The sequence below is a fragment of the Hippocampus bargibanti genome, linkage group LG19 (assembly GCF_051943395.1).
Source record: "Hippocampus bargibanti isolate YZ-2025 linkage group LG19, ASM5194339v1, whole genome shotgun sequence".
Classification (NCBI taxonomy): domain Eukaryota; kingdom Metazoa; phylum Chordata; class Actinopteri; order Syngnathiformes; family Syngnathidae; genus Hippocampus; species Hippocampus bargibanti.
In genome coordinates, this window is record NC_142752.1 from 6,812,791 (window position 1) to 6,838,838 (window position 26,048).

The 26,048-nt window shown below is 42.6% G+C and overlaps 3 protein-coding genes across 8 annotated transcripts in view; all 3 read left to right on the forward strand.

Moving 5' to 3' along the window:
* The window catches only part of akap12b (A-kinase anchoring protein 12b), a 32,795-nt gene extending 25,028 nt beyond the window's left edge, over nt 1–7,767 (forward strand). For 2 of the 3 annotated variants that reach the window (XM_089021373.1, XM_089021374.1), the window contains 2 exons: nt 1,598–5,338; nt 6,656–7,767. In XM_089021373.1, coding sequence (XP_088877499.1) covers nt 1,598–5,334 — 3,737 coding nt within the window. In that variant the 3' untranslated portion in view covers nt 5,335–5,338; nt 6,656–7,767. Of the gene's footprint in view, nt 1–838; nt 947–1,597; nt 5,339–6,655 lie in introns of those variants that run through there. The other variant, XM_089021375.1, reaches the window with a different exon arrangement.
* Nucleotides 7,768–9,258: 1,491 nt separating this feature from the next.
* Nucleotides 9,259–11,904, forward strand: LOC148883798 (ADP-ribosylation factor 6-like). 2 transcript variants are annotated; one of them, XM_089021376.1, is made up of 2 exons: nt 9,259–9,396; nt 9,511–11,904. In XM_089021376.1, exon 2 carries the CDS (start codon nt 9,945–9,947, stop codon nt 10,470–10,472), a length of 528 nt encoding a protein of 175 aa, XP_088877502.1. In that variant the 5' UTR covers nt 9,259–9,396; nt 9,511–9,944; the 3' UTR covers nt 10,473–11,904. The 2 variants fall into 2 exon arrangements, with proteins under 2 accessions (XP_088877502.1, XP_088877503.1); XM_089021377.1 differs by having other exon boundaries at nt 9,273–9,396; nt 9,839–11,904.
* Nucleotides 11,905–14,753: 2,849 nt separating this feature from the next.
* On the forward strand, nt 14,754–25,473 carry LOC148883799 (E3 ubiquitin-protein ligase pellino homolog 2). Of its 3 annotated transcripts, XM_089022073.1 has the most exons (8): nt 14,754–14,930; nt 16,548–16,617; nt 19,388–19,517; nt 20,869–20,970; nt 21,066–21,263; nt 21,349–21,534; nt 22,476–22,681; nt 22,857–25,473. In XM_089022073.1, the coding sequence occupies exons 2-8, from the start codon at nt 16,583–16,585 to the stop codon at nt 23,245–23,247; spliced, it is 1,248 nt and encodes a 415-aa protein (XP_088878199.1). In that variant the 5' UTR covers nt 14,754–14,930; nt 16,548–16,582; the 3' UTR covers nt 23,248–25,473. The 3 variants fall into 3 exon arrangements, with proteins under 3 accessions (XP_088878199.1, XP_088878198.1, XP_088878197.1); XM_089022072.1 differs by lacking the exon at nt 14,754–14,930 and having other exon boundaries at nt 16,285–16,617; XM_089022071.1 differs by lacking the exons at nt 14,754–14,930; nt 16,548–16,617 and adding an exon at nt 16,881–17,393.
* The last annotated feature ends 575 nt before the right edge of the window (nt 25,474–26,048 follow it).

Consider the following 26,048-nt stretch of genomic DNA (forward strand, 5'->3'; position numbering starts at 1 on the left):
CCTTAGATTGAGGGTGGGGGGTCGGGTTGGCCTCGTTTTTTCTGTTTAACTGACTTCTTTTGTTTGTCTAGTTGCCGCCGAACCAGACGAGTCACCCTGAATAAGGATTTGCATACATTTGGTGTGAAGTTGGTAAACAAGTGTCAGCTTCCCTCCGTTATCTCATCAGCAGTGGAGTAGAGTTACAAGCACTTTAATTTGAGAGCTCCAGTGCTATTGTGACTGTTTTTTCCCAAGGTGTGCAACCACGATATCCCAGTTTGTTTTATCACAAAATGAAATAAATTTGGGGTTGAGGGGTTGAGCTTCAGGCTAATCACCACTCGCCACCTGCCTGCCGCAAAAGAAAAAGAATCCGTCCATCCACCTTCTCAACCCCCTGCAGCCTCACCCCACAAGCCTTCTTTGTGGTTCAGTCGTTATTTAAAGCACACCCAGTTCCCCACTCACACACAAACACACACTTACCCTAAATCAAATCAGTCCAAGGGTGTTGTATGTGTGCCTGTAAAACAAAAACAAAAAACTGAGTTCCAAAAGACTGGCGAGATGCCAGCAGTGTGTTAAATCCACATGGTTCCTAGTTTTATGATCCGTGTAGATACACATGGCCTCATCCGGCAAAGCCTGACCTGGATTTTACAACTTCACTTAAAGGGAGGCGGCAAAGTTGTGTTTGCCAATGAACACATTTTGAAACAACACCCATTCGAGAGTCCATGCCGATGGCACAACGCCGCCTGGGCGTCACTTTATTTTGTAAATACGTTGAATCTTGTGACCAATACCTCCACAATGGCCACTGCCACCCCCACCCCCTTTCCCCTTGTTTTCACAGGCCACAGCAAGGGTTAGATGGGCTATTGTGTTGTGCCTTGAAGGAGGCGAGTCCCCATCCATTCCGCTGCGCTGGAATGTGGGTCAAGGGGACTTAATTCAAAAAAGGGTGGGTCTAAGCCCTCTCTCTTCATTGTTTGGTTTTGGAAATGTAAAATACAATTTAGCTGAGCTGAGCCAAGCAAGACTCTTTTTAGGACAACGTAGAATCACATTGGCACGCATTCATTGCTGGCATCTTTTGAAGAAAAAGTTACCAAACAAAGTTTTTTTTCTTCATTCCCTGAAAACCTTCAAGTGCATTGTTGTTCAAGTATCCGAAGAATTCTGTGAGGCTTTAATTTAGATTGTGGGCACATTTCTACATTTTTTGGTGTGTGCGTGCATCTGTGTGGGACAAGACCACTTTTTTTCGTTTAAATAACACCACAGAAGAGTAGCTTGGAGTTTGCCTGCTTTTCCACCCGCGTTTGGTTTGTTTGGAATTGCAGTTTCAATTGAAATTTGAGCTGCTTTACTTGTTAATGAAAAAGAACATGTCGGGTCCCCACTGTGTTTCTGTAAGAGTGGTGTGAATGAATGTAATTGGGTAATGTGATACCTATTAATTAGACATTTCGGTTTCCAAGAGTTTCAGGTGACTGTTTTGAAAGCTTGGAGTGGTAAAGCAAAATGAGTCCTAAATAAATGAATGATTCATCTGAAATGTATTATTGATCAGTTTAACGAACTGCAATTTTTGTCTTCCTCCTAATTTCAGTTGGCCAGCCTGATGGTGTCTCTGTGGCTCAGAAGGAGGACACCTCAGAGACCATGGACACAATCGCAGACGAACAGGCTCCTCAGGTGAATGGCGAAAAAGTGGAGAAGGAATCTCCCGAGAGCAATGAAATAGCTCCCGTTGAGGAAAAGGCAGCCGAGGAGAAGCCCGACGAGACGGGCGAAGTGGGCTTCAAGAAGATCTTCCGCTTTGTGGGCTTTAAATTCACCTTGAAAAAGGACAAAAGCGAGGAAAAAGAGCCAGTGAAACTGTTGACGGTGAAAGACAAGGAAGGAGACGTGGTCAACGGAGGCAATGAACCCGCCAAGGTTGAGTCTGCCAGTGCTGGAGAAAACGGCAACGCTGAACAGGAAGACTCACCCATCACTGAGGCTGAGGTCACAGAAGACTCCAAGAAGGTTGAAACCCCAGAGGGTCCTGCTGATGCTACTGTTGAAAACTCAGATGAAGCAGTAAAAGAAGTAGGAGCTGAGAAAGAGGGTGAGTCCAGTCCACCACCCCAGGAGGCTGCGTTGTCCCCCTTCAGGAAGCTTTTTAGTTCAGGCCTCTTCTCTAACCTGCGAAAGAAATCCAGCATTAAGAAAACAAAAGGGGACGACGACAAGGAGGCAGTTGGCGAGGAAGTGGTTGAGGAGGCACACCTTAAGCCAGAGGCAGCACAAGAAACCAAGGAGGATGGAGAGATAACTGAGGAGAAAGAAAAAGCCAAAGAGGAGACCCCGGCAGCACCTCAAGAGGATAAAGCTGAGCCAAGCTTGGAATCTGAGCTCATCACTGACACCCCCACTGCTGCTTCTGATGAGAAAAAGCCAGAAGAGGAAAAAGCAGAAGAAGACAAAGCTCCAGCTGAGGTAACTTCCGACTCCGAACTCGTAGCTTCACAAGAGAAGGTAAAGCCCCAAGGTAGTCCCCTCAAAAAGCTTTTCACTGGCGCTGGCTTAAAGAAACTCTCCTCTAAGAGCAAGAAAAGCAAGAAGGATACTGAGGTGAAACTGACAGAGTCTGGGGAGCAAGCAGCCGAACTTCAATCTTCTATCGAGTCCACGGAAGCGGCAAAATCTGAGAGTGGACCATCATCCCCAGAAAAATCAGGAGAGCACGCCGTTGAAGCAGAGGTGACCCAGTCCGATTCCGCACCGGAAGCCGATGGGGAAGTTGTCTCTGATGGAGAGAAGAAAAAGGAAGGAATCGTCACCTGGTCTTCCTTCAAGAAACTAGTGACACCCAAGAAGCGGGTGAAAAGACCTTCGGAGAGCGATGATGAGGTCACAAGTGAGAAAGCAGCAAAGTCGGCCACCTTGTCTTCTTCTGAAAGCGCTCCCTTAGCAGATAAGGATGTAGAGGAGGAAGCTAAAGAGGACAAACCCTTTGAGGACGAGAGTAAAACCGAAAACACCGAAGAGAAACTGGTCAGCAGCACAGAGGAGCCCAAAAAGAAAATGGACACTTCTGTCTCCTGGGAAGCCTTGATGTGTATGGGCGGACCTAAAAAGAGGACCCGGAAGACTTCAGATTCAGACGATGAGGAAACCAAGATTGAAGAGGACAATCCTGCGTCAGCTGCCGAAGATGTAAAACCAGAGGACAAGACTGAGTCAGCCCTGGTGAACTCTCAAAGCGTTGAAGGAGAAGATGAAGGTGCTTCATCCCCTGAGAGGGAGTCCACCTGGGACACTCTCAAACGCATGGTTATGCCAAAAACTAAGTCCAAACCTGAAGAGAAGACAGAGGAAAGCGCAGAACAGGAACAGCCAGAAGGCGAAGCACCCAAAGATGAGTCGTATTTCTCCCTGAGAAAGTTCTTCCCTGGTCTCAGGAAGAAAAAAACTGAAAAGCAAGCGTCCACCGAGAACGAGGAGGACTCCGACACCCCGGCTGTGGTTCCTCTATCAGAGTACGACACACAAAACGAGGTTGTCCTGGATCAATCGGCGGAACAAACCGCTAGCGAAGCACCAACGTCCACAGAAGAGAGATCACCTTCTTGGATCGCAGCCACGGTGGAGCGGGGCGATGACCTGCACGAGCAGTTGAGTGACATCACCGAAGAAGCCGAGAATATCGCCACGCCCAAATCTGTCGACACGGACAATACGGAGGACGACCCCGAAAACGACGCTGATCTGCCCCCAAAACCATCAGGACAGAAATTATCTGTCGCTGAAATTTCTCAAGCTCCTCCTCCAGAAACCGCCACCAGTGATTCCAAGGCACCGACGGATGAGAATGCCACGGAGTGTGTGGCGGCCATTAAAGCCGAACTCAGTGAAGTTCCACCCATGACGTCTGTCATCTGCGAAGACGCACCGGTTACGATTGCTTCAGAAGAATGCGAAGCGCCTTTGCAGCATGCTGATTCTAAATCTCTCCGCCTACTGGAGCCACACGCCCATTCGGAGGCCATGGCTATCTGCACCGGCCTGGGGACCAAGGAGATTGCCAAGATCGCTCTGGAGAAACCTGCGGCTATGCTCACGGAATGCGTTTCTGTGATCACCGACGCTCTGAGCACCGAGGTCTTAGTAGAAGACCAGTCATTAAAAGTGGAGGAAGCCATGGTGTCAGAAGATGCCCTGTTGAGTGCCCAAGTTCAACAAGTGAGCAACGTTGAGATAGAGCCCACTGAAAATTCACACACTAAAGATTTAGACGTCCAAACTGCTGAGGAGACCCGAGAACCTGAACCCGCCGGCATCGGAATCGTCAACACCTTGCTGGTGCCCCAAGTTGCAGAGACCGCCGCCGATGTGGCAAATGATACTCCGATTGATTCCATTACACCAACGGTGGAGGTCCCAGTGTTCTTACAGAACGGAGAAGTCACCGAACCCAGTGTGAAAACCAAGAGCGAAGAAGAACTGACCTGTGAAATCGCAGCGCCGAGTGAGCAGGTTTGCGTCATCACACAATCCGTTGTCCTCGTCAGCTCGCCCTGTGTGGACCAAGTAACAACCTCCAACGTGTCTGAGCCGGAGGATGCCATCCAAACCAGTATTGATAATGAAGCCCAGAGCATAATCATTGCCCACTCAATCGTACAGGATGTGGTAGATAAAGTTTTAGAGCAGCCCAAAACCCCTGAGACCCCCACAACACACAACGCAACCCCGGCCCAGGCAGTGATGACCACAGAAAAGGAGATCGAGATCTCAGCAGAGAGCCCCTTTATCACAGTCACTCCCATCCCTGTCATCAAAGAAAAAATAGCAAAAAAGCCTCTTTTCGTTGCCACGGAATGCATAACTGATCCCATCGAGGTGGCGGAGATGGGATCAGCGGGAGACGAGAAATCCGAAGGTTTGAAGAAAGCCGTGGAAGTCATTGCAAGTGAAGAATTTGTCATTGTGGAAGAAGTCGTGGATATTATCGGCCAGAGTCAGACGGATGACAAACTGCAGGTTGTGAAAGAGGAGATGGAGGAAGAGAAACCACAACATGAAGAGAAGGAGATCCACATGCCCATCCAAGTGGTCCTGCAGACTGCGCAGATGGTTGAGGAAGAGTCAATTAAAGAGGAGCTGGTGGAGGAATTCAGTCGCAACGGCCCCTTGGACGGCAAAGGAAACCGACCAGAGAGCGAGCAGTTGGAAGACCTCCTGGCGGAGGAAAGAACGCCGTCAAAGTGCGCCGAAGTGATGGCGCAGGTGATGGAGGTGATCGAAGAGGCGGTGAAGGAGATCCAGCCTGCGTCTACAGAGATCACACCGGCATCGTGAGCAGGTGAGATGGGCCTCTAAATTCACTTTCTTCATATACAGTATTTAAAATAGACATCAATGGTTGCTACTTTTATTAGAGAAGTTGGGGTAGAGAGTGTGTGTGGTAGTGTTGGGGGGGGGGGTCCTCAGGCCAGATGAAGAAGCTTTTGTTCAGGCACTGAGTTACCAAAGAACCTTTAATATCAAAGTAGGAATGCTGTTATTGACCCTTTTTTCGCTGGGGTCTTAAAAGGAAGTGGTGTGTAAGGAGGGGGAGATAAAGTTGTGCTGAAAGACTGATTATGCCCCCCCCCCCTCCTTCCCTCCACCTTTTTATCAGGCTTTTTAAGTTTACTTTCTTCCATTAACTCATTCACTGCCATTCACAAATGTATTCGGTAATTGGAAAGTGTGACATGGAGCGCCATTCCCGAATTTGTTTGGGTTTTGTTTTTTCTTGCAGGGGATGCTGAAAAAGCGCTGGTCAGACCTCTGGCAATGTTTTTTTTTTTTTACTTCCACAAGGGGGCAGCATTTGCCTTTTGTCTGTGTTGGTGGTTTGTTACAGCTTCAGCTGTTGTTAAAGCGCTCTATAAACCAATATGTATGAATTGCATTTTATTTTGGACAGCCACCGTCATTTCAAGCTCATATAACTCCATATAATTGATGAATGATTTTTTTTCTGATGAAAGAAGAGAGTCTAATGTTTCTAACGCTGTATTTAATGTTTATGTAGTCATAAAACTCAATATTCTGTGGGTCTTCAAATTCAAATGACAATGACAAAAGACTTGGCACTGGAGTGGACACATTTTTGGACGTCTGGACATCCGTAGTGCATCCGCACATAATAATAATAATAATAATAATAATAATAATAATAATACATTTTTTTTTGTAAATTCTAGCTTTGAGGTGCCAAACAAAGGACCATAGTTTTAATTTTTTATTTTTCCATGAGAGGCCATTTTTTACTGTAGTTGGTTGAACAAAAACTTTCCTCCTTATGTAGCAAATTCAGTTTTAGAGACATTTGGTTTTATTTGTTTTTTTTAAGTTTAACCTTTAAAATCTTGCACAGTATGTACTTTCCCATTCGTTTTGCATTTCCGATGATTGCCTCTTGTCAATATTTTACTGCGTCATTAGATGACTGGCATTTTTACTCTCATTTTACAATCAAATGTCCTGACAGCCTTCAGTTTTCCCCTTAAAAGGGAATAATCATCCCCATCATTTCAATGCATCGGATTTCTTCATAAATAAGTACTCAGCAACAAAACCAGGGTCAGCCATAAAAATTGTCACTAATATCTCTTCTTACTCCTCACCCCAGATGAAGGCGCAGCACTGTTGCCGGGGCAACTAGAACGAGAGTGATACAAGGAAGATGTTTAGTCACGGCGACATATTGCCACGCTGGGAATAGGCTCCGCCCCTTCCCACCCGAAGAGAGACTTGAGTCGCCGAGCTTCCTGTCCACCACGCATCCTCCTCCCTTCAACCTCCCTGCATCCATCCATCCATCCATCTGTGCCCCTACCCCCAACAGGCCCAGCGTGACTCCAATGTGAGGCAAGCAAGTGGATGAGTGTTTACCTGTGTTTGTGTTTCTAGCGATGTTACGGCGTGAGAGAATCTCAGAAGATAAACTGATTGTATATTGTATTTATATCGTGAGTATTGTTCCAGTCACCCCTTTATTTTTATTCATCTATTTTTTTCATCACATGTAAAGATTATTTTCAAAATTGCCAGACGCAACAAGTCATTACCCAAGCTAATTGTTGCATAAGGCAAGGAGGGAATGGGTATTATTACTATTCACGTATTTTGTAGTAGCCGTGGTACAAACTGTGATATTGGCAGGTCAATTAAAAAAAATGGAATAAATCCCCTCATGGTTGCTGAAAGAACTGTGAAAGAAGCTTTTAAACTTGTTTTCATTTTAATCATAACACAAAATGCTATCATACCAGTCTTGTAGTAGATGAAAAACCTTTTAACTATATTTAACTATAGTGCATTAATTTATGAATGCAAACTACTTTTGACCACCACAGTCTGGAGGTTGCTGAAAACATGTATTCAATATTTTCTTTAGTTGAATCAATGGCTCACACCAGCAAGTATTGGTCAAAATGAGAAAACACATTTATCAAGCTTCTCCCTTTTTTGTACATAAATGTTCCCCTAAAAAGTCATGTTCACCCTATTGTCAGCTTTAACTTCTCTTGTGAGCTTGTTAACACTTGTACAGATGCTGTGTATACACTTATATGTACTGACAAAGCCTCTTGTTATAACAACATATATGCTTCATTCTTAATTATATTCACAAAAGTATGATTTTAACAATCTTTTTGTATTTTCCAAGCTGTTAATAGTACGGCTATACAAATGTGTCTATATTTCATTCAATAAAGTTTAGAGGGTGGAGGAAAATAAGGTGTGTTTTTGTTTTCATTAATGACATAATATGCCATGAAGTTTATAAAACCAATTTTCCATGTTCAAATGAATCACAATTATCACAGACACTGTTGATCAATATTTAATTGAGCCGAGACACCCAATTTAGATTTAGAAAAACAATCACACCACAGAATGTCACAAAAAGTATGATTACTAAAATAATTTTCCCATCTCAGTTTTCTCACGCTTTTAATGTAATGATTTTCATAATTTTCAGATCTCTTATTTGTAGATAGTGTTTTTTTTTTTCAAATGTGTTCATGAACGTTTACATGCAAATTTGAATTTATGTGGCGTGATTAATATTGAAATACTATCCTGTACTTTGAAGGTTTTCGTGGTGGATCTTGAATCATATAAAAGTAGAGATTTGGCGCCCTCTTGTGGTATCATGAAAATGTGTTGTTTGTTTTTTAAAGTACAATTAATTTTGAACGATGATTAGAATACTGTATACCAAAAGCCACGATATTTTAACAAAATGTTTGTATTTTTTGTTAACAATTTTATAAAAATACGGCCAAAATGATTTTCTGAATAAACTGTTATTGCTTAAATGCTGTCCTAAAATGAAACACTATATTCAAGAAATGTTGGGAAACAATTTTAAGCACCAATAGAAATAGAGAAACATAAATTAACGGAAAGGCCCTTTAAAATAAGTTAAACAATGAAAATATGTTTTTAATGAATATATAAAAATTTGATTTAATTTGTGGATGCAGTCAGTGCTGTTGTATTTTTTTAAATAATATGACGCGACAAACCACGCCCTTTACGTCACTAACGTCCGCATTGCTTATGAATGAAAAGGAGACCGTTAGAAAAAGAACTTCAAAGTAGATGGTGGATTTCTTCCTGAAATTGAATGTTTCTAGCCGTAAAATGGACATGATGGACTCAACATGTAATAAAATCAATACGATCCTTGTTCTAAACGTGATATTTTTGGACACAAATCGAATGCTCAAATGGCTCTGAAGCAGCCAATCAGGCATGTTGGAACGCGCATGCGAAATAGGTGCTGTATTTGTAAACATTCGTAAATAGGAGAAATTCTGTTTTCTAATCGGTCATACTGTTTTTTGTTAATATTTTAAAATCAAGGAGAGTAAATATGACGGGTGTAATTTCATTGTATGTCGGGAGAGGTATTTATTCTAATGGTAATCAAGGTTTTCTTATCCCGTATTCATATTCTTATTATTAACCACTCCAACTTTGTCGAACATTGATCATGTGAATAAGCAAAGCCATATTAAGTACACAATAAATATCGGTATGTGCTCAATTGTTGTGACTAAATCATCATAAATAACAATAAAATACTGAAGTTATAACGACCTAACACGCTCTCGTGTACGCCTTTCACGCTTCAAATGTTAAAATATACGAGCTGTTGACGAGTATTTGAAGGCAGCACAGTCGTAAACTAGTGTATGAGTGTTGTAGAGGAAGTGGAGCCCGATGTGGGTCCGCACCTTTTCCGGTAAAACACAGCACCGCGGGGCCGGAGGGGGGAACGATCGAGAGGGCTGAAGAGAAGCGAAAAAGCGGGGAAAAACAACCCGGCCCACCGCAAGAAGGACGTTAGCTGCAAAGGTGAGTCCTTTTCACCCCACTTTGATACGTCGAAAGCGAGGGATCTTTTTCTTTCCAGCTTCAAAGTTGTCGCCCTCCACCTCACATCCCTCCCCGCTCTTGTGTCACACACAGGCGGGGAAAAGACAGAAGAAAGTCGGATGAATTAGTGACCTATTCTGGCACTTGTTCCGCTTCATGTTCTGCTATAGCAGGGCGAGTGGATTCTAAAACAGTTTTTTGAGGGGGGAGAATTACCCGCGGCTGCTGAGCTACTGTAGCAGTGTATGTATTCGACAGGCCCCTGGGCAAGTGTAGACTGTCTGCGGCTAATGAGGAAGTGAGAAGCCCGTTCTTTGGACCGGTCCCGCCTCCGTGGAAAGAACACGTCGAGACGTCCGTGGAAATGTGGATTTTGAAGGGCACAGGTTAGACTTAAGCATCCTTTCTGTTTTCCCTCAAGGGCTATACATCCATCCACTCAGGTCACATTACCAAACTGTTGCGCCGAAGAAGCTTTTTTTAACCCCTCCTCCCAATTCTAAAAGTATTTATGCACGATAAACAAGATGGGGAAAATGCTGTCAAAGATCTTTGGCAACAAGGAGATGAGAATACTGATGCTTGGACTTGACGCGGCGGGCAAGACAACCATCCTGTACAAGCTGAAGCTGGGCCAGTCTGTCACCACCATCCCAACGGTGGGCTTCAACGTGGAGACGGTCACCTACAAGAACGTCAAGTTTAACGTGTGGGATGTTGGCGGCCAGGATAAGATCCGTCCACTTTGGCGACACTACTACACGGGCACGCAGGGCCTGATCTTTGTAGTAGACTGCGCTGACCGGGACCGGGTCGACGAGGCCCGCCAGGAGCTCCACCGCATCATCAATGACCGGGAGATGCGTGACGCCATCATCTTGATCTTCGCCAACAAGCAAGACCTGACCGACGCCATGAAGCCACACGAAATCCAAGAGAAGCTTGGCCTGACGCGTATCCGGGATCGCAACTGGTACGTGCAGCCCTCGTGCGCCACATCAGGTGATGGACTCTATGAGGGCCTCACTTGGCTTACCTCAAACTACAAATCTTAACCCAGTTCGGAGACACCGCCGCCTCTCTAGCAATTATATCTTTATTTTAATTCCCATTTTTGATCACTCTTTATTCGGGTTGCAATGGTGTGGACGTGTTCAATTAATTTCCATGAGAAGTTAAGCTCTGAATTTTTGGAAATGCAGTGAATCATCAACTCATGTTTTTTTCTGTTTTGATTAGGACCTATCACCTTTAATATCAACTTTTTTATGCCATCTTTGTGCCAGGCAGCAATGTCATACTGAGAGGAGGAGCTTTGTTAAGTCAAGCCATAGCCTTGTCTAATAGGAAAATGCTCTGCTGCCGTCTTGTGACAACGAAAGGCATGTTCAAAAATGCGCAGGTGGATGTCGATTTCCATTTTTTTTTCCCCCAAATGAATGTACATTTCCAGTCGGAATTGAGGGTATCACATTATTTTGTCGTGCAGATGTAACCAGTACTTCATGTTAACCCTAAATAAATAAATAAACATCATCGGACCAAGCGAGAGCTTGAAAAACTATATTAAAGTGCTCGTATATCAACGCACACTACGCTTGGATGAAATTTGATGAGTAAACATTTCCCTAAATTATGTTTTAGTTCCATATAGAGATCCAAACATTTTAGGGATAATTCCTTGTTTACAGTGGGCCCACGCATGTTCAGATATTCACATTTTTTTCATTTTATTTTGTAGAAGCCACTATTCGTTTCCTGTTACACCACTTTGTGCATTTATAGGGAAATATTATTTTTTCATGGCACTTATAATGAGCAACCGTTATTCACAGCTGTTATAGTAGCGTGCTCCACTGTATTCCTATTCATGTCTCTCGAAAGTTTCCACCCCACGACCTTCCTCACTATGCTCCCCAAAACGACTTTTCTTCATATTTGCTTTGCTCTTATTCATAAATTTACCATCGCGACTTTCAGGAATCTCACCACGAGTATTCCGGTTACGTATCCAAAGGTTTTGAGAGGCGTTTGAGGACAGAACATTTGCCTTTATTCACTTTTTCAAAGAATGTTTTGTTTTAATTTTTCCTTTTCCGTCCTCTGCCCTCGACAACAACAAGTGATTGTACACTTTTTGGACGTTGAATATTCACACACTGTGAAATGGATCTCTATTTTTTTTTTGCTCATTGTCTCATATGAATATTTCTTGTTTGTAGTTTCAGCTGCCTTAATACACGCACACAGACACACACACACACACCAAAAAAAAAAAACGAAAAATCAGGGGAGGGCTGTTCTTTGCTGCACTTGTTTAGTTTGACTGATCTTTTCGGACCCTGTCAAGTGTTTGCCACCTCCATTTTGGTGCTCAGATGACCCATATTCCTTTTCGTCATCACATAACATAGTTTGATGCCTTTTTTTGTTTTGTTTTGCTATGCTGATTTGAAGTAATAATAATAAAAAAAGATTATATCCACACCAGTGCTGAAGTGGCACCTTTTTCCACCAAGGAAGTGACGTCATTTTTGAAACTCGTGAATCACCAGCATGCATTGCATCGGCCGAGAATAAATGATGACAAGCCGTTTTAAACCGCTTTGGATCAGGAAGAGGATGCGCATGTAAAATGTGGAAGTCAGCTCAGATATTGTTTCGAGGGGACATTTGTTGAAAGTTGTAACAAGTGTAGTTGATTTTGTAAGTTAAATGAAAGCAGTCGCATGTGTCGCAATCAGGAAGTGACCAATTCTACATGTGGGTTTAATATTTGTTTTGGATAAATGGTACGGCCAAAAATAACCCATGAATGAATGACACCACAAATGAGGCAAAGATAATTCACAAATATAAATATGGGAACATTTTCACTATTGATCACCTGTTCTTTTATTCTTATCCGTATATCCTCTTATTTAGTTGATTGGTTGTTTTCCTCGTTAAAGAATTTTCACTTAGAATTGATTGGTTGTTTTCCTTGTTAAAGAATTTTCACTTAGAAAAGGATGTTGCCATAGAAATTGGCCACAGGTAGAAATACACAAGCATTCTGTATTCAAATGTTCAATTTCATATGGTCTTATTTGTTGTAAAAAAATAAAGATGCATGTTACAAAATAAATAATTCCATACAAATAATCATTTAAACGTGAGGTTTAAATTTGTATTAGAAAATTAAGAATGTAATAATTTAATTAAATAATAATTTTATAATTAAAATAAAGAATGTCTATTTATTAAATTAAACAATTCAATTAATTAAATAATAATAACAATATAAAATGTAGTAAAAATGAAATTTTAAATAATTATCTAACAATAAAAAATATCACTTACAAAAAGTAATTGATATTTAAATATTGGAATTTTGACACATCTTTATTTAAAATTAATTGACAATTTGGAATGTGTTGTCACTATATTCTCTTATTTGATTTTGTTTAACAAAAAAAAAAATCCCCAAAAATTCAGAATGTACAACATTTTTCCCAAGTTGATTAAAATACGTATCTGAATTTCTAATATTTTATTTTCAAAATAAGTGCTGGTATTTCTTTTTTTTTTAAGGTGTCAATATAATAACACGAATTTCAAATTTGTTACAAAACCCCCGTGAGCAGGTGTGAATTGTGGCTGCAAACTTGCGAAACTTGTTGCTCAGTATCGGCTTCAAGGCTCACAAAGCAGGTGAAAAAAACGCTGCAGAGGAAAAAAAAAACATCTCCCTGTCTATGTATAAAGATCATCAGGTCAGGAATTCCTCTGCCCTGGCAATGCTGGCTCACTATCTGCCATGCGTTTGCAAAGTCCGTGTTTGTTCTCTTGAAGTTTGACCTGATGCTGACTTATACGAATACTGCAGCGCTTGCTGGTAATCAATTGTTCAACTGTTGTTTGTAGAGCCCTTCTGAATGGTACACGTCACTCAGTTGAGTGCTGACCTCCTCCAAGGCACCCCAAATCTTAATTGCAAAGGCTTTTTGCAATACAATAAAAAAAATACTAATAATACCGTATTTTCCGGTGTATAAGGTGCACCCAAAAGTCTTGATTTTCTTCAAAAGATGACCCTGCGCCTTGTACGTGAAGTAATATTGAGCCAGAACAGGTCTCGCAACTACTGTCAGCAGCCACAAAATCAATTTTCCCCTGTAGAGGGAGTAATGCAGAACCCCAGCTGCTACTGTCGTGCCTTATAATGTGGTGTGCCTTATATTTCGAAAACCTTTATAATAATAATAATACATTTCATTTATAGGCGCCTTTCAAAACTCTCAAGGACACTTTACAGTCACAGAATATCTCTTTTGCGGGTGAACAGCGGCAGCCACACGCGCCAGCGTTCACTCAACACGGAAGTAATAAAGTCAAACAAAAAAGAAAAAAAACTAAATACCAAATAATATATATTTATATATTATATCTGGAAAATGGTTTTCATTCATTGAAGGTGCACCTTATATGTGGAAAAAAGTTTGCAAATACACCATCCATTTACTCTGATCAGACTCAGAATCATCTTTACAAGCAAGTATGTAGAACACACAAGGAATTTGTTTCCGGTCGAACACGCTGCACTAGTATCATCATCAAAAAAATTGCAAAGAGGCACTATACAGTTCCATTTGGGCTACTGTTCAAAGAGTTAATGGCTTGGGGGAAAAAGCTGTTTAAATGTCTGCTGGATTTGGTGCGCATGGATCAGTAGCGCCTGCCTGAGGGGTGTAACTGGAAAAGGTGGTGGGCAGGGTGCGCAGGGTCCAGTATGATTTTCCGCGCCCTAGTTTGGATTCTTGCAGTGTACAAGTCCTCGAGAGTGGGTAGGGCGGTACCAATGATTTTTTTTCCGCCGTCCTAACTGTCCGTTGAAGTCGGATTTTGTCTGTTTTTGTGGTGGCCCTGAACCAAACGGTGATGGAAGAACACAGGAGGCTCCTTATACACTGGAAATGTAATTTGCAGGAGGCACAGTAGTGCAGTGGTCATAAGCGTTCACGTTCAAATTTCATCTTGCGGGAAGTTAGCCTTTTCTTGGGGTGGGGGGTGTATTATTTTGGAAAATATTTTTAGATTCCTGCCTCATTTTTGGTTTTTGTTATCAATTCTTTCAGCGAATATTTTTGGATTGTATTTGTGATGCCCTCTGAAACGTTCAAAGTGATCAAACAAACACTTAAAATGACCACCGGGTCGCACTTTTGGACCTGCCCTCAGACAATACTCTCATTTGCCACTTCCTCACTTTTGATTTTAATCTTGCTTCAGTTCTTTATTCAGTGGGCCAGACAGGAAACCATCAAGCAAGCGCAGGCATTTCACTCATTAAATAGTTTGGATGATTAGGACCCCCCAACCTCCTTGTCATGACTGCCTGGAATTTCCTGTAGAACCACATTTGGTAAGCGCAACGGGGTCTCAAAATGTGTCCCGTGTTTGAGGACAGAAAATGTTTTTCTTGTTGCTTGTGTGACAGTTTTCCTGCAGGTGGACCAGAAGCCGGATCGTCTGTAAGTAACCCGACAAATGTCTTTCATCTTCCCAGCTCACGTGATCTTGTCATAACTTTAACAAGGCCCACAGGGTCACATGCCAACTCAATAAAGGCGTGCATGTAAGTGAGTAGCTACTACTACAAAGGCATTTCCTCCACTTGATTGTGTCCATGTTGTACGTGTGTATGCAATTAGTTTCCACCCCCTGTTGAGAGCCAATAATGACCACATTATCCCTGGGGGAATATGCTGAGCAATCATTGGCACTGATACAAACACACAAACATGATACCATTTGATGATGATTACATTAAATTACATTACATTAGATGAGATTAGCCTTTATTAGTCCCCCACTGGAGAAATTTATATTTCACAGCAGCAAAGTGATGAAAGGAAGAAGGAAGGAAATAAAGAAGTAGAAAGACAAAATATATGAGCTGCTGCCATCTTGAAGTCAAAAGAACAAAATAACAAACAATATGAAAACAAAAAGACACGGATAGTTATTCAATTGTAAGCACTTTCTGCACCCTTGTTGACCATGAATGTCAGCAAAATCCACTGGTGATAACTATCCTATAGCAACTCCACTCACTATACCGTGACCTCACCGAGGACATAAATTCTAGTCTGATGACAAGTCAGGAAAGTTGAGTCACTTTGCTCTGCGACGCAAAGCGCTCTTATTGTGAGCAGAAATAATGCAGTTCAGATGGTGGAATTTGGAAATGGCCTTCTTTGCTCTCACGCCGTTTATGAAACGGAGCACTGATACGGCCGCCAAGGGAAAGAGGGAGTACTTGTGGAGGCAGGCGTGACCTTAATCCCACAGCGAGAATGTGGAGGCGCATCTGGTCTTGCCGGTTTTTACCCGCCGTCTCTCACAATGTAAAAACAAACACTTGATTACTCGCCCCAGTGAGCTGTCTGACTGCAGTTGATTTTCGCTTCAAATTTACAGGCGTGTCCGTCGGTGGGTGGGTTTGCATTTTGGATTAGTCACCGTGTGGCGTCAACCCATTAAAAATCATCAGAAAGCCTCCGGAATCTTGGGTGTCCGTGGGTAGGCCTAAATTCTTGAGGGTATTTGAACAGTCAAATGTATGTCGCTAGGTGAACCCACGGCAATGTTTAACTTGAAATAGGCACACAGTACGCCATGTCCTGACAATATCTAAACCAAATAGAGTTAAAACTGTTCTGTCTTCCCACTTATCTTTGGTATGTACATAATAGTGGTAGTGGTTAACACGTCTGCCTCACAGGTCCTCCAATGCTGCAATAAAAATAAACAGTACCACATGAATAGGAATCGTCTCAACCACATTGTCTTTACCAAACTTATTGGTTCTGACTGAGCATGATTCCTTCTCTTTGGTGTATGCATATAATTCACACAAATTTGGATATTAAATTTGGAACGAGTGTGCAAGTGCGTCTAATTAAATGACTCGTAGTGCCCTCTTGTGGTGAACCTGTTAACTGGTATGTATGAGTATGCCCGAGACCTTATTCGAACACTCGTTTTGATGCATTTAAGAGCATCAACGAGAAAATAAAAATAGCACCAAAAAGGAGACTGTTGTCAACGGTTTAGCAGAATAATGAGATCCTCTTCATGACTTCCAGGCTTGAAGAGAAAGTCAAAGTGGCTTGTCTGATGCATGTCGGTGACCCACATCCTTCCAAGCGCAACCACGTAAGATTCATATATTATAAAATTATTTGTTCGTGATTTTATTAAGAAGGGATTGATGAAATTCACGTCCGTTTTTATTGCGAACAACAAAAAAAGTTTGCAAAATTGTGAATTTTAATCTAAACGAAAAACTCACCAAGTGAACCATTTTTTCTTTGTAAAGGGGGTGGTCGTTTGTCTGCGAATCTTATATGACAGGAAACACTGAATTGTGTGGAGTTAAAAGTCAACTAGTGTTTAGAATTGGGTTTAAATACACGTGTACATGCGTTCGTTTTCTTTTGCTTTCATCTGCATCTATAATCTAGCGAGATGTGTTCACCTTCTAAAACCGCTGCCGATGGTATGCCCCACTCCCAGCTGCAAGCCGTTTTCTCTGGTTTTGCTAGCCAACAAATTTCTGTACAAGCTAGCGGAATACTCGAGTATTATCAAGCTTCGAAAACATGCTCCTTCGGGGGACTAAAACTGCCAAACACTCGGCAATAAGTCCGGGGAAACTTTGTCTGACTGTGTCCCAACTTGACTGAAGAGACAACCCCCAACGATCTGCAACGATATACTTTCGAGGGGGGTGTTAGCATTGTTTAATCGGTCCATAGTATTCTCCGCTGAGAACGACTCGTCTGTCTTTTCCCTTTCATTTTCCCTTTTAAAAATTACATTTATCCAATTTCCTGGAGCAAGTCCTCGCTGATGAATTCACCGAAAAAGGACGGAGAAGATGATGTGCCCGTTAAAGACTCGATAAAATACGGCGAGCTGGTCATTTTGGGGTAAGTAGTTAAAAAAACCAATAGGATGGAGAAACCGCTCCATCATCGTTTCGCCCCAGACACACTAAAATGTTCAAATATGTACCGCTTGCATATCATTTGTGCTTGTGTTTCAGTTTTATTGCCCAGCCGATGACGTTTCCGCTACTCGATCGATGATATTTGTGCGTTAAAAACTAACTTTAAAGCTCACAAAAATGTCTTGTACGATCGTGGTCCGTTTGTGTGTTGTGGAGGAAAAAAATACACGATGGCCACTTGACACAAAACTGCAATGGAGACACTTTTTCATCAATGGTTGTAGGTGTACAGTTGGAGGGGGAGCTGAATCCCGATGATGTCATCCTATGCTGGATTTTTTATGGCTACAAGTAGGGACCGTCTGAAAAATGCATGACAGTGTGCATGCTTTTTATAGTACAGGGTGTATATAGTCTTTTTGTTTTTTTTCTGATGGGTTAAGTTTCATCCTGATGGTGGAATAGTAGCAGAGTGGTAGTGGGAGGAGAAAAGCCCGGTTCGTGACTGGCGGCCTTTCGTGGAATCTCATGGGTGCTTCAGCCTCGTACCCCATGCGCACATACACAATCGCACTTGTGCCCCTGCCAGGTTTGCGGAGACGTCCCTCTTGGTCTACACAGTTTCCTGTCTGTGCCAAAGATAACTGACCTAACGGTCTATTGTTGACCCCCCCCCCCCCTCCACTCTTCCCACCCAGCCCCTTCCTGCTCGCAGGATGAATATCTGAATACAGATGTCTTCCACGACACCAGATAGCAATTTGCAACCTGAAATTACAAAAAAATGAGGATATATAAATAAATCTAGGCAATCTCTCAATTCATTGTGTATTAAAACAGATTCTTATACCTTTGTTGCATATTCCAAACTGAGTTTTGACAGGAACTACAGAACTTCACCACGACTAGATAATGGGGTTGTCCACTTGCATGGATGGGAATGCTTGAGGCAATGCAGAAGAAATTCAGCGGGTTACACAGAGGCTGCCTTTGCCTTTCAGTCGCATCTCTTATGGGATTTGACCTTCCCTCTGTCAAGCTGGATGATGTCAAGCCAGCTACCGCGAGGCCAATCCCACACAAAGATGTGCCAGCACTTAAAATCTTGTCCACACTGTTCATAACAAATATGTATAACATATTCATATTTCCCACAGAGAGAATTGCTTTCAAATGGAGGATATTAACGGCCTTAAGGCTGCAGGCTGCCCTAACCGCCAGCGTGGAAAATGTTTTAATCTGCTTCAGAAATAAAATAAGGACAAACCGTGCACAGCCTTTTGTGAAGCATTTGTTAACGCATAAAACCCGCAAGTCATTTTTCCATATTGAAGTTTCTATCAAATTTGAGTGAAGGGGAGTTTTTAATCACCAGCTGTCAATGCACAACTATAATCACTTCTCACTTCCTGTAATTATCTCATAAATGTCAGGCTGAGTGCTAGAAGCTATTGAGAAAAAAAGATTTGTTGTGAACTCCATTTTTGGTCAGGGGACAAAATGTGACATTTTGGAAAGTCCCATCCAGGGTGAAGGTGCTGAACTTTTGTGGAAACCATGACGCTGATTTCCCGAGCGCCTCTTATCTGTAGAACAGGCACTTCCTGCTGCGTTTGTGTCACAAGAACAAAAAAAAAGAGCAGCGTCAGACGATGAATCAACATGTATGGCGACATCCACGCTTTGCTGACACGCTGTCTTTGTTGCGAGCAATGCCCGTGATGCCCGCTTCGTCTTTGTGCCACGCTGGCTGAGGAGATGAATTCTCATTGAGGGTTGAGCTCAAACGGTGCTTTTGATTTTGGTTCAAAAGAATCTTGCGGCTCAGCTTTTTTAGCCGCTGCATTTTGATATCTCTTCATCTTTTCAGCACCAGTTCGACGAAATTTAATACATCTCTGAATCTCTCTCTCTTTGAGCATTTTACCCTCTTTAACGTAATGTTTTTCATTTTCCTCCTTTCTCCATCACCAGGTACAATGGCTCACTTCCCAGCGGCGACCGCGGGCGCCGAAAAAGCCGCTTCGCTCTGTACCGACGCGCCAAGGCCAACGGCGTCAAGCCCAGCGCCGTGCACATCCTCAACACACCTCAGGACAGCAAGGTGTGCGAGTGCGTGTGTGTGCAACAAAATGGACCAACCTGTGTTGATGCTAATAAGCTCCCCTGTGATATTAACTCATTCACTGCCAGATATTGTGCAAAAATGTGTCCACTCCTGTGCCAGGGTTTTTGTCATTTTCACTTGAATTCCAGGACCGATCGAATATTGAGTTTTAGGACTACACAAGCATTCAATACAGTGATAGAAACTTTAGATTGATTAGATTAGAGAGACTATTACACCCGCGCTGCAAGAAGGAGAGGTACCGCCGCTCGTTCCTACCGACTGCTGTCAGGCTTCACAATTCCCAATGATCACACGTGAAAAAAAAACAAAAAAACTGGACACTTGTAAATATGGGTTGTTGCAATATATCTAAATGCATTTCTTGATTCTGCACTATGCACAGTCTTGTTTATAGAACGGTTTTTGCACATCTACATTTGCACAGTATACAGTTGACATTTTTATTTTGTTATGCTTAGAATATCTTGTTTTCTATCCTTTCACTCCCACCCCAACCCCATCCCTCTTCAATTGCTGCTGTGGACTGCAAATTTCCCCATTGCGGGACAAATAAAGGTATTCTGATTCTGATTCTGATTCTGATTAGCCTTTATTAGTCTCACAGTGGATACGTTTACATTTCGCTGCAGCAAAGTGATGAAAGGAAGAGGAAAGGAAGGAGTAGAAAAACAAATTACAGGAGCTGCTGGAAAGGCAGCCACTCTCGTGGCACCATCTTGAAGTCAAAAGTACAAAAAACTAAATAACAAATAATATGACAACATAAAGATACAGACAGTCATTCAATCTTAAGCACTTTCTGTACCCTCTTTCCTACATGAAGCCGTTCTTGATGATTGAGGAGAGGATCAAAGCGTCCTTTTCACCAGTGGATCTGGAATGTCATGGTGGAATGTGCACGTCTACTACAAGCTAAATCTTGAAGAAAAGTCTACTGAACTATTTTCTTTCATCAGAAAAAAAGTTAATTCCCAAGTTATATGGTTCTGAAGTTATCTGAGCTTGACATGGGGACAGAATTACAAAATACAAGACATACATATTGATTTATGTAGCGCTTAAACAACAGCTGAAGCTGTAACAAAGCGCTAACATGGACAAAAGGCAAATGCTGCCCCTTGTGGAAGGAAAAAACATTGCCAGAGGTCTGACCAGCGCTTTATCGCCACCTCCCCGTACCCAAGACCCGATCAAATTCGGGAATGGCATTCCAATGTCATGCTTTTCTATTCCCGAATAAATTTGGGAATGGCAGCGAATGAGTTAATGAGCCACAGGCTAATAAAGCTCACTAAACGTATGGTCGCCACTGGTTTCATTGCAGGCTGTGCACAGCAGGGGACAGCACAGCATCTCCTTCACGCTGTCCCGCAACCAGACAGTGGTGGTCGAGTATTGCCATGACAGCAATACCGACATGTTCCAGGTAATTCACATCCCATAATACGGTATCGTGTCATGTGATTGGCTGTAAAGAATGAAGGTTGATGATGAAATTATTATTTTTTCCTTTTTCCACAGATTGGACGCTCCACAGAGAGTCCCATTGACTTCGTAGTGACGGACACCTCTGGGGGTGTGAAGGAAGGCGAAGACCCTTCCATCGCCCCCAGCACCATCTCACGTTTTGCCTGCCGCGTGGTGTGTGAGCGCCACCCGCCGTATACGGCGCGGATCTATGCGGCCGGCTTCGACTCCTCCAAAAATATCTTCTTAGGGGTACTGCGAGTTTTTTTTACCTCTATTTTATATTCACTTGCTTAATTTGACGATTGTGTAAGTCATTGCGCATGTGTTGCCGCAGGAGAAGGCGACCAAGTGGAAAAACCCAGACGGCCACATGGACGGCCTGACCACCAACGGCGTGCTCGTCATGCACCCTGATGGTTTCCCCGAGGACCCCAAACAAGGTCTGTGGCGGGAGATCTCGGTGTGCGGCGACGTCTACGCCCTGCGGGAAACTCGTTCTGGGCCCTGCCGAGGCAAACTCGTGAGTCGTCTATTTCTGGATTTATTTGTTTTTTTTATGGGGGGGTGGAACAGTATGTGTATTTGGGTTACAGACGCTCCCCTACTTATGAACATTTGAGTGAAAAACAACAGTACATACGAGCATTTTTGTAGTAACATATGTAGTATTCTCTCCAGTTGTACTTGTACATATCTTTATAGAGCATATATTTTATTAAATGTTTATTTTTCAGTACAAACCAATACAGGTTACTTATACAAGCATTAAACATACTTATATAAACCATAAACATACAAGCCTTAAACATACATTCGATACAAAATATAGCACTGAATCAACTTACGAACAAATTCACCTGACAAACGACTGTACGTAACATATCTCGTTCGTAAGTTGAGGAGTGTCTCTATGCAATCGGTTTGTGGTATGGAACTGGAAGTGTAACTATACCCACACCGATTTTTCTCTTACAATTTAAATTTAGTTTTGGGGTCCCTATCAACGGTGTCGAGAAAACAAAGCAAAAAAACCATTTGTTACACCTTTAACTCATTCACTGCTGGGACTGTCGATCAAGCGCTGGTCAGCCCTCTGGCAATGTTTTGTCCCTTCCACGGGGGGACAGCATTTCCCTATTTTCCATGTTAGTGGTTTGTTCCAGCTTCTGTTGTTTTTAAAGTACTATATTAACCAATCCAGTATGTTTGTATTGCATTTTATTTTGGACAGCCGCCCTCATTTCAAGCTCAAATAACTCCAGAACTGTATAACTACGGAATTAACTTTTTTTAGTGAAAGAAGAGAGTAAGGTTTCTAACGTTATCTTGAATGTTTATGTCGCCCTAAAACTCAATATTCTGTGGGTCCTGGAATTCGCGTGAAAATGCCAAAAAGCCTGGCATTTTTGCACATCGTTTCATCTGGCTGTGAATGAGTTAATGTGTGCTGCCCTTCTGCAGGCGGAAGGCGAGAGCAGCGCGCTGCGTGACGGCTCACTGGTGGACCTGTGTGGCGCCACCCTCCTCTGGCGAACGGGCGAGGGCCTCATGCGCGCTCCCACCCTGCGTCACCTGGAGGCTCTTCGCCAAGAGCTGAATGCATCGCGCCCGCAGTGTCCCGTGGGTCTCAGCACGCTTGCCTTTCCTAGCCTGCCTCGCAGCCACAGGTATGTCCCGCCGGCGGTGACAACCTAATTACCCTTAGGTGTTAGAAGATGACCGAATAGTGGTAGAGGTAGTGTTAAAGGTGTAGGTTGTTGATGATCCATTCAGCCATTTTTTTTATGTTACGCGGTACGAAAAATGAAAAAAACCTATGGATTTAAGACATTGTAATTTCAGCCTTGAAGAACGTCAGCCCTGGGTCTACCTCACTTGCGGCCACGTCCACGGGCGCCACGACTGGGGCCAGAGATCCGAGGGGGGCGGCGAAGAAGAGCTCTTAGAAGGCGAGGGCTCCACCACGCGGCGGGAATGCCCGTTGTGCCGCAGCGTGGGGCCCTACGTCCCCCTGTGGCTGGGCTGCGAGCCGGCCGTGTACGTGGACGCCGACGCCCCCACGTACGCCTTTGTGCCGTGTGGCCATGTGTGCTCAGAAAGGACAACCAGGTACTGGGCAGATACCCCGCTGCCTCACGGGACGCACGCTTTCAGACCCGTGTGCCCCTTCTGCTCTGCCGCACTTAGCACCCCTGGGTGGACGCGGCTCATCTTCCAGGGTCCCATCGACTAGCCGCTACAAAAAGCTTCCTTCCTCTTTATTTTAATTTTTTTTCCAACCGTATGCAGCCCCTTCACTTATTTCTCCTCCTGGATTTGGTGACGGATTAAAGATCTGGATGCACTTGGTCAGATCTCAAGCCCCATCATCACGCAGATTGAGTATAAACAAGGGCTTGGACTCCCAACAAACTAGGTAAGATCCACTTTACACACACAAACTCACCAAACTCCCTGACGCAATAACACCATTTGTTCTTGTGTAAGCTAAGCTAAGATCTAGCGGCGGTCGCCTCAAATATAGTGGTAGTGCCCCCGTCCCTCTCCTTCCCACCATCCCCTACAGCGCAGGGAGTAACACAGTGTCCCCGACTTGTATTTTGTCTGGGCTAACCATGTCCTTAACCCTGATTGAAAAAAAATGTACTGTATGTGAGTGTGTCGGTGGGTCCAAAGCTTAAGCTAAAACAAACAAACAAACAAAAAATCCCCTTTATTACGTTGTGGGCATCTTTACGCGTCAAAGAAAAGTTATTTTGTTAGGAAATACTGTATAGTCTAGTGTTTGGGTAAAAAAAACAGATATATCCATATATATATATATAAAATACATATACTATTTTTGTATCTGATTCAGTTGTGCAACTTGGCAGAAAAGCTGCGTATGGTCCGGGATGTGTTAGACGTAGCTGAGCCCATGAGTGTGAAAATGTGTCATATTTGTTTCTCTCTTTCTCTCTTTTTCTTTCTCTCTCATACAAAAAAGGAGAGATACATACATTGACAACAGTACTGCCGTTGCTCGGACGTTGAATGTAGCCGACCATACAGGCTGTGTATTAGCCTCCCTGGTGCTCTTATTGAATGGTTAATATTGTGATCCTATTTTTGTAAGTGAATATGACTGTGTAGCCCGTCCCCACCTCACCCCAACAAGCTCGAATATAATAGCTATGTATGGAAGAGTGGATATTCTCTGGCGTGTGTGTATGTGTGTCACTAGCATGTACAGACATGTAGGCACACTATGTACGCTGCACTCAAAATACATTCCACTGCCTTTTGAAATCACGCTTGAGTGTTTGATGACTTCAGATGTCTTCCGGGTTTTCGGGTGTTCGATGTGCAAAAATGGAAGTGAAGAAAAATCCTCATACTTGACCAATGTTTGGATGTGAGAGTCACGCTTTGTGTACTGTAATGCGACTAATATTTGCCACCAACTCTGCTGCAGCATCAGAGAAATTCAGGCCAGGTTTTTTTATTTTATTTTGATTGTGTCACTCGTGCGTTTCCAGCTCGCTGCTCAGCACAGCGTCATTGCCGACATATTAACCACGGGAAAAAATCTTTAGTTTAAATTGCATTCAATATTTTGAAAATGCTTGATGCATATGTAGTAACATGGTACCTACCGTGTTTTGGTTGATAAAATTTACAATTGATATGACTTCTATTTAGAAATGGGAGACTTTCTGTTAAATGTTGAGCAAAATACACTAACAGGTTTTTGTGCACTTTCTTATGGTCAAAAAGTCCACCAAATTCACTCAGTCGCAAAATTTGTACAATATTAAAGGCCATTTTTTTTTCACCCATCCAGAATTTTGGATCGGACTCCAAATTTTTACTGTTACGTATTTCACAATTTCAACATGGCTCATAATTTCTTTCTATTTTTTTATGGTTATTGTCACTCAGGATTTAGGGTGGCACGCTGTAATTTCACTACACAACTCTTCAAACGTGACAGCATTTATCTGCTACTGTAGACAGTATCCAGCTATTTACGGGTTTGAATAAAAGAATGAAACATTGTGCAAACCTGCCAAAAAAAACACAACATTGATACGATGTTGGCATGTGGATGGAAGAACTGTTGGGGCACCTCCTTATTTTTTTAGTTTTAGATTCCTATTATCATTTACTTTTAGGTGATTTCATTATCGATGTGTCTTTTAGTTTTCAAGTGTAACTTTTACTAGATTCCGAAACAGTATTTACTTTTAATTGTTTAGCACTACTTTGACAACTTGAAGTGTCATTTGACCTTCATTTCAAACCTCCCACATGTATTCAACCGTGAACCCACCTCACTTTTATTATGCATTTTTTTAAAGATCTACAAACCGTGTACAGCTCTTTTGAATTATTGTTGTTATTTTACAATCGTATTCCTCTGTAACCGAATGGTGCACAGACAATCGCTCTAAACATGTCAATAAACTGTCGAAAAGTGCCACTTGGCTTTCGTGTGGAATTTATGTCAAGAATGTGCATGCATGAAAAATAACCCAACTAAATGAAGCTCCTTGCCAGCAGATGGCGCTCTTCTATGAATCATCTTTGTGGATGGTCTGCTTTGCTGTCATTTTCATCACAGCATCAAGTTGTCTTTGTTTTTTGTTTTTTTTTTTTTTTTTTTTTTTTGGGGGGGGGGGGTGATAACAAAGTGCCATCAGAAAAAAACACTGTTTTAAGTGTAAGTTTACCCTCTTTCAAGCATCTTTACAATTGTGGTAAAATATCACTACTCTGCACATAAAAACACATTCTGAATTTACCTGTTTACATCTTGACTGTTTTTGCAGCCTAAAATAACACCTCATGAGAGATGATCTGTCAAGATGAGGATTTTCCAAATTTTCATTTGGATTTTCCTTGAGCCCCATCTTTTGCAGCGTGCATCGCCGAGAGGTGAGACCAAATGGCTGTTGCCATGGATGTGTTGTGCTGCTACGACAAAATCTGTGTAGGCTTGTTGAACATGTAATTAATAACAAAGGCTTCTCAGCCACGATAGCACGAAGCTCA

Coding starts and splice junctions, on each gene's coding strand:
- LOC148883798 (XM_089021376.1), top strand. CDS start 9,945: ATGGGGAAAATGCTGTCAAAGATCTTTGGCAACAAGGAGATGAGAATA.
- LOC148883799 (XM_089022071.1), top strand. CDS start 17,314: ATGAATTCACCGAAAAAGGACGGAGAAGATGATGTGCCCGTTAAAGAC. Junction 17,394..19,387: donor GGCGAGCTGGTCATTTTGGG/GTAAGTAGTTAA, acceptor CTCCATCACCAG/GTACAATGGCTCACTTCCCA. Junction 22,682..22,856: donor AGCCTGCCTCGCAGCCACAG/GTATGTCCCGCC, acceptor TTGTAATTTCAG/CCTTGAAGAACGTCAGCCCT.